Here is a 7,078-nt window from a genome sequence, read left to right as displayed (position 1 = left end):
GTGCGCTCTCGGTGCGCATTTCCAAACGCATCCATCTACACCCAGTTGTTCTGGTTCTACAATATTTTCAATTCACAATTTCAATTTTCAAGGACTACCAAAATCACCAAATTAGCCTGTATTTGGCCAAGGAAGGACCAAGCTTGACAAGCACTGTCTGAATACAGATTACTACAGTTAGTACAGTAAGCCTATCTGTACTGATATATTTCCATTAGTAGACTATTCTAATTAATAACATGATCTGCTACTGCAACTATAGCCCAACAACACACACGCCGCGCGTAAAAACAGCCGCCTCACACCTCTTGTCCTGGCCCGGGGGGTGGTGGACCGCGTTGCCTGTCCACTTGTAGACATGCAGATCAGGTATTCAAATGCTAATCTGGTGGGTTTTTTTCACTTGCCAGGTAGGGTATGCATAGTACTGTACTGTACTAGACTGCAATAGGCTACTTGTTCACAAGGAGGCGTAGCCAGATGAGTCAGTGCAATCATGGCATTTAAACATGCTCTTCTGTTTATAATCTAAACACTTTGGATATTCCTGTCTTAACTGCTGTCATAATAAATATTGGTACTCAAACACTGACACGTTTAAAAAGTGTTGCAAATAAGTGTTTAGAACCTAAACCGCTTGGGTTTAGTGTTCTATCAAAGTGGCTTTCTTCAGCGATTGGACAATAAATTGTTTAGATTGGTTAAGTATTCAGCTCAGTGTAATGTAAAATCAACAAATAAAAGGTTTTTTACCACTAAACCCTATATACACATTGTCGTATGACAAATGGTGAAAATTGAGAACGTTAAGCCCATGCATGACAAAAAGAGGGACATCAGGGTTAAATGTTCATACTAAACTATATATTAGGGTAGAGTCCAGCATGATGGTATTTTATTTGTATCGATTTCAGCGACAATAGTGTCGTCATATTTAGTACTGCATAGTGCATATGTGTACCATTTGCAAACCTTCAGTTGAATAATTCAACACCAAGTTAAAAGACCGAACTTACCAGTTTTAGCACGAGAACGATGTTTTAAGTTCCTCTGTAATTGTGGTACGTCTGGTAGGCGCTTAACACCCCCGCATAGGAGATAACAGCATATTGCCCAATCAAAGGAGGTAAAAATAAAATAAAAATGTTCAGGGGTGTCACCAAAATAACCTTGGATTTATTTAAAAATCATATGCATTTTAGACATAAACTGTATGCTGTGACTATTACAGCTAGTAGGAAAAATACAAACTTCCAACACCACCCATATTCAAAACTAACAAAGGCACCCCAAACCTAAATGCCCAGAGAACAACATTATGGCCAAAGCCCTGAGTTCTGCCTCACATTGGATTTCCTACTGCTGCTGCTGCTGGACCATCTTGCCATCACCATTAAAACCAGGATTACAGGAGCAGAAGTTATATAATTGGGATGTTAACTGGCTTTCACTCTTTCAATGACAGCCTACATTCTTATTTTGGTAAAAACCTAATCACAAAACACGAAAACCTAAATTGTGACGGCAACAAAATAAAACAGTATTTTAAACTCAAGCATTCCGACTTCTAATTATCAGAGGACGACGACATTGTCTTATGCACTGAAGTCACAGTCAAATGAGACGAAAAAAAGAACAAGGCTGGAATGTTTGTTTTGATAAAATATAATCAGACAAACTCAAAACAGAATCAAATAATGGTGAGGTCTATGGGTTTGTTTAAAATTAAAATTTGAAGGGCCTGGCACGTGGGGGAGCTGCATATCCGATCAGACAGCTGCAGGATGGACCAAATCAAAGTTTATCAGCATTTGCACACCATTACATTTGCTCCAAGTGTTTTCTTAACGAGTGACCAACATTCCTACCTCCATCAAGATCCTTATGTGCTCTCTCGTTAGTAAATAGTGAAAGCAATTTTAATAGTGTGCCTTTTTGGCCTGATGCACAGTTATGATCATATTCAGCCTAGGACTTTACTTATTCCAAGTCCCTTGCAACCGGTTCAGAATGTCTTAATTTGGGGCCAAGTTAATAGGAAGGGAAAAAAAGACCCACACTATTGATTGCTGTCCAAACAATCCAATAGATTTTAGGAAAATATGAATAATTCTTTTAACAAACATTTCCGTAAATTACTTTTGTTTATCGTCTGACAAATCACATGTGCTTTTATTAAGCCTTAAATTAAAATGTGTGAGGAAGAAACACAGGTTTAAAAATTAAATCAATAGTGAGACACATGAGAAAAAATGAGTTCGAATTCGCTGAGCAAGCTAGTAAGTTAACATCACTCTCGGTATAAATGTCATACAAACGGTTCAAAATAGCAAATAATCTTTTTGTATTGAAATCTGTAAAAGAAGAGTGTGTGAATGTGGATTGATTCAATGACTGAGAGGACAACTCAGCTGCAGGCGAGGGAGACGCCCGCGGCGACAATTTCCGAACACGTCTCTCGCGCGTCAGCACATTCCGTCTCGCACGCGGTGTTGTTTTTGCGGCGGCGGCACACCACGCAGATCGATGGAACCATGCAGCTCGGAGAAATGACAGCAAAGGAAAAGTCCTGCAGTTCACAAACACACCTAGAAAGAGAGCAGAGCATTCCCTTTTGAGAAACGGTGCATTTAAACTTCACGCTCCCGCAGCACTGGTTCAAAAGGACCTAGTGCCAGGAAAAGCTTCTTTTTTTTTGAGAAACCCCACTTCCCACCGAGCATACTCGTGTCACAGAACGTCACTGTTGGGAGATGCAACAAGCTGCCGTTATTCGTGTGTTTTGCTCACCTTGGCAGTGTGGTTATTTTTTTTAGTAAGGCGCATAGCGTGGCGCATATGCTTCCTTGGCTCGCGGTACGGCACCATAGGAGGTGGCTCTGGGGGCGCCAGCGCCGCCCACCGGGGACAGCCTTGAGCGCTCGTAGGAATAGGTGGCCGAGGTGGCGGGCACTCGTCTGATCGGGCTGCGGTCTCGAGCGGCGTAGTATGCGCCGGCGGTGGCTGCCGTGGCGGGTGGAGGCCGGCGGTCGTACGGGTCGACGCTGTTGGAGAGCCTTGAGAGGGAGGAAGCGGGGGGTGGGGGAGGGGGAGGATAGGGGAGACGGCGGTCCTCGAAATAGCTCGCACCGTAGGCGGGGCGTGCTCTGTACTTCTCATAGTAATCAACGCTGCTGGCGTAGCGGTCACGGTCGTAAACCGAGGACCTCTCCAGATAGCCCGCCGCCCGGCCGGCGTACCGATCCGCCATCATCTCGGACCCGTAGCTACTAAGCCTGCGAGGCGGGGGAGGCAGCCCACCCATGTAACTAGCCCGACTGTACCCGTCCATGTAACTGGACGGCGGGTCTCGGGACATCCCGTAGCCACCACCGCCGCCCCTGCCGTAACCCGGGGGACCACGGGGGAGGCCGCGGCCGCTGCGACCCCTCATGCCGTCGCTGTGACCGTTCCGACCGACGGGGCAGTCTTTCGACCAGTGACCCTGTCTCCCGCAGACATAGCATCCGGTTTGATCTCCCATTCCGGGCGCCGTGCGAAGCCGACTGGTGGACAGCTGTACGCTCATCAGCTTGCCTTGTGAGGAAAGAGAAGACACGCATGAGACCGATGGGCTCGTCTGGCACGAGAGAAAGCTGCTTAACCGATCAGACAAACACGTTAAAGAAAAGAGGATTCATTTCACCGACAAATTGATTGACAGAGCGAAGCGAAGCCACTCGCAGCACATTTAAAGGTCAACGTATTCACCAGTTACAATGTAGATTTGTTACAGAACTCACTGGGCCAATATTACGAACCGATTAACTGTCCATCTCGTCAATTAAAAGTCATACATAAGGGTTATCCATCCATCTTCTCTATTTTTTTTAAGTGGCGGAACTAGAGCGAATTGTTAAAGTAACGGCAGCTCTTTTTTATGTTTACGGCAACTAAAAGGGGAAAAAAGGACTTTCGGCCTACTACTAGATTAGCAAAGACTTAAGACTGCCCCAGCCTGTGTGATTTCTGGTCTAGAGGGGCAGGTGCCGGCGAAGACAACCGGTGGATCCTATTGGTTCACCGATCTTAGCGCCCGTCCCCCTCCCCGTTAGAAAACAGCGGAACAGCGGAGAACACTGATGTCTCCAAATTTGGAGCGACGCCCCTCTGCACTGTTATTGGTTAGCGAAATACAAGTGACTCTCCCACTTCCTATGCCAGATTTTCCAAAGGGTTTCTCTCCCAGGCTTTTCTTTTTGCACCAAATGCGAACGAAAATAAAAGCCTGGGTACCGACTCGAGGGCTAGCAAAGAACTTAACAAGCTCCTCCCCCTTAGTTTCTGCACCAAAGAGTTTGTTCACCTTTGAAGGCAGTGTTGTCAAGCTTGCTGATGGCCTCCATGGCATCCTCCACTCGCTCCATGTGCACAAAGGCGTAGTCCTTGACTATATCGCACTCCACCACCGTGCCATACTCCTCGAACTTGCCGCGCAGGTCCTCGCCACCAGTGCCCTCGCCCAGGTTGCTGACATGCAGCTTGGTGGTGGCCTTGGGCCGGCCCTTACTCATCTCCACGTTCATGCCCTCGCCGTTGAGCACGTAGTGGTGCAGGTTGCGGATGGCCTCCTCGGCTTCCGTCATGCTGGTCATGTGCACGAAGCCGAAGTTCTTGACGATGTCGCACTCGGAGATCTTGCCGTACTGCGCGAAGAGCGAGCGCAGCTCCTCCACCGTGCTGCTCGAGGCCAGGTTGCCCACGAATATCTTCACCATGGTTGCGGTCGCACCTTGGGGGGTTCACCCTGGAAAACATAAGACAGAAGAGCATTTGTTGTGTGTGATTATCAGTTATTTTTCTGGTGTAACGGGTGCAAAGTCCAATGGCCCAATTCAAACTGACCCTAGTAAAAAGTCAATGTGTCCCCCCCTTTAATGTACAATTAATTGTATTTCTAACCATTCACATGTTTTTGCATAGTACTGTATGTTTTAATTTGTGTCATTAAATGTTCTGAGGAATTTAATGAATGTTTTAAAACCTTGTATTGAACTGTACTTTCCTGTGCAATTTTCTGCAAAGTTTTAATAAAGAATTAAATCGATCAATAAAAAGGTCAATCTTGAGTAGGCCTGTTCGTTACCACAGTAACCTAGCTTGCGCTAGACTGCGGCATGGCTTAGGGCTTAACAATATTGGGAAACACTGACATTGAAAAAAGCAGGAAAATGACCATTTCACCCACTATAATTACGCAGACCTGCATATAATTACGCAGACCTGCATCTATATCTACACTTCAACAGATAACTTAATTCAAAACTATAATTAGGCTGCTTTTACAGGGCGAAGCACGAAGACATGTCGAAATTGCCAATGAAATGGTATGGGTTCACAGGTGCATTTGGTTCAATTTGCACAATTGATTTTACAGTATATTATTTATCAGATGGAAAGATATATCAATCCTGCTATCGTCTTGTTCATCGAGACACATTGTGAAGCTTGTAGATCAGTAGTTCAAATGGACAAAATGTATACAGGGCTGAAGTGTTTAATGTATGTTTTGTAATAATACGAGTAACTAAAGTTTTAAAATAATTGTAGTGGCGTAAAGTACAATATTTGGATCTGAGATGTATTGGAGTAGAAGCAAATGTATTGGAAATAAGTAAATGCACTTAGTTACTTTCCATCACAGTGTACACAATACAGTGTGTGTGTGTGTGTGTGTGTGTGTGGCGTCACTAGCGTGCAACCCTTGACTCAGATACGTTACGTAACAGAGATTTCAACTCCATAAAGACGAAATAATTTAACCGATCTGTGTGGTAAATGGCCGCATCTCATATAAAGCACATAAAGAAGGGCTTTCCTCTTGTTGGAGGCTTGGAGCGGTATAATACTATAAAACTGTGGTTTCATCGGTTCGAATTCCTAAGAATTGAACACGAAGGACCGCAATGGAAACAAGCCCATACTAGGATTTTTTGTTAATCATCTTAGAAGATTGTGTTGAACTGTACTTTCCTGTGCTTTTTTTCTGCAAATTGTTAATAATTCAATCAATCCATCAAAAATAACGTCACGTTTAAGTTACTTTTTAAAGTGAAACTAGCATGTTGTTGAGATTTGTGGATCTTATGCTAGTGCTAGTCTGACGTGCTATAGATGTATGCTGTGCGATGTTTTTGGTGCATTAAGAAAATGACAAGCCAAGACTGATTCACTCGAGAATCAATACAAATAAATATCGGGGTATTTAATCATTAGTTACGTTAGACTCATTGCTGTGCTAAGCACCATGCTAAACGCCAAGTAGTAACACGATGCTACACGGTTACCAGCCGCCTTGCGCTACCGTTAGCTACATTAGCAACACACTGAGAGCTAGCCTGCATCACGTCGAACAACACCGTAGTTTTGAACATTCTCCGTGTTGCTGTAATTAAACCATTTCAATTATTAAAGCGTTAATTTACCGCAGAGTACAGGCCACTGTGTCCTCCCGTCTGTCCTGTAATGGCGTTGCTACGCTCGGCTCGTGTACCAGCTCGCTAGCCTGAAGCTAAGCTAACGAGCTAATAATGCTAAGTTTAGTTGGCAGCGCCTGTTAACGAACAAAACAAAAAACGCGTGTTAAATTAAAAAGCAAAACGCAGAAGAGCTGTTCTTTTAAAACGAGGTTTAAACAGTGGAAATTACCTTTTTATGAACGACGCGCCGTTCCTTTGGTTGGCCTCAATGAATGAAATGGTCTAAAATGGCGGTATCGGTAAAAGCATAGAGGTGGTGGTAAACGACGTTTTTTTTCTTTCTCCCTAGATGCGTGCATGTGTGACGTTGAGTTGACGACGGTGGGCGTAATGGCGTTCACACAAGCCTTTTTTTCTTAATAACAATATTCTAACTCGAGTTTATCTGATCATCACACGTTTAACATAATACATTTGATTGATTGAATGAACGGTGTATTTATTGTTTATTTAATAGCCAAACAGTTTGCAAAGACAGGCACAGGGAGGTATGCCATGGCTTGCCAGGCTGAGGCTATGGCTTTGGGGTCCTTTGAGATTAATTTAGTACAAAGGACCCC

At 44.2% G+C, this 7,078-nt stretch overlaps 1 protein-coding gene across 2 annotated transcripts; it reads right to left on the bottom strand.

Moving 5' to 3' along the window:
• Window positions 1-2,452: 2,452 nt before the first annotated feature.
• LOC308335664 (RNA-binding protein 4.1-like) lies at window positions 2,453-6,812 on the bottom strand. 2 transcript variants are annotated; one of them, XM_080792781.1, is made up of 5 exons: window positions 6,688-6,793; window positions 6,465-6,592; window positions 4,346-4,786; window positions 2,791-3,576; window positions 2,453-2,588 (listed from the first exon to the last, which is right to left on the bottom strand). In XM_080792781.1, the coding sequence occupies exons 3-4, from the start codon at window positions 4,755-4,757 to the stop codon at window positions 2,813-2,815; spliced, it is 1,176 nt and encodes a 391-aa protein (XP_080648907.1). In that variant the 5' UTR covers window positions 4,758-4,786; window positions 6,465-6,592; window positions 6,688-6,793; the 3' UTR covers window positions 2,453-2,588; window positions 2,791-2,812. The 2 variants fall into 2 exon arrangements, with proteins under 2 accessions (XP_080648907.1, XP_080648906.1); XM_080792780.1 differs by lacking the exon at window positions 6,465-6,592 and having other exon boundaries at window positions 6,688-6,812.
• Between the last annotated feature and the right edge of the window lie 266 nt (window positions 6,813-7,078).

This window comes from Protomyctophum bolini (genome assembly GCF_963924005.1).
Source record: "Protomyctophum bolini genome assembly, chromosome: 20".
In the NCBI taxonomy this organism is placed as follows: domain Eukaryota; kingdom Metazoa; phylum Chordata; class Actinopteri; order Myctophiformes; family Myctophidae; genus Protomyctophum; species Protomyctophum bolini.
This window is presented reverse-complemented; position numbering and strand designations above follow the sequence as displayed.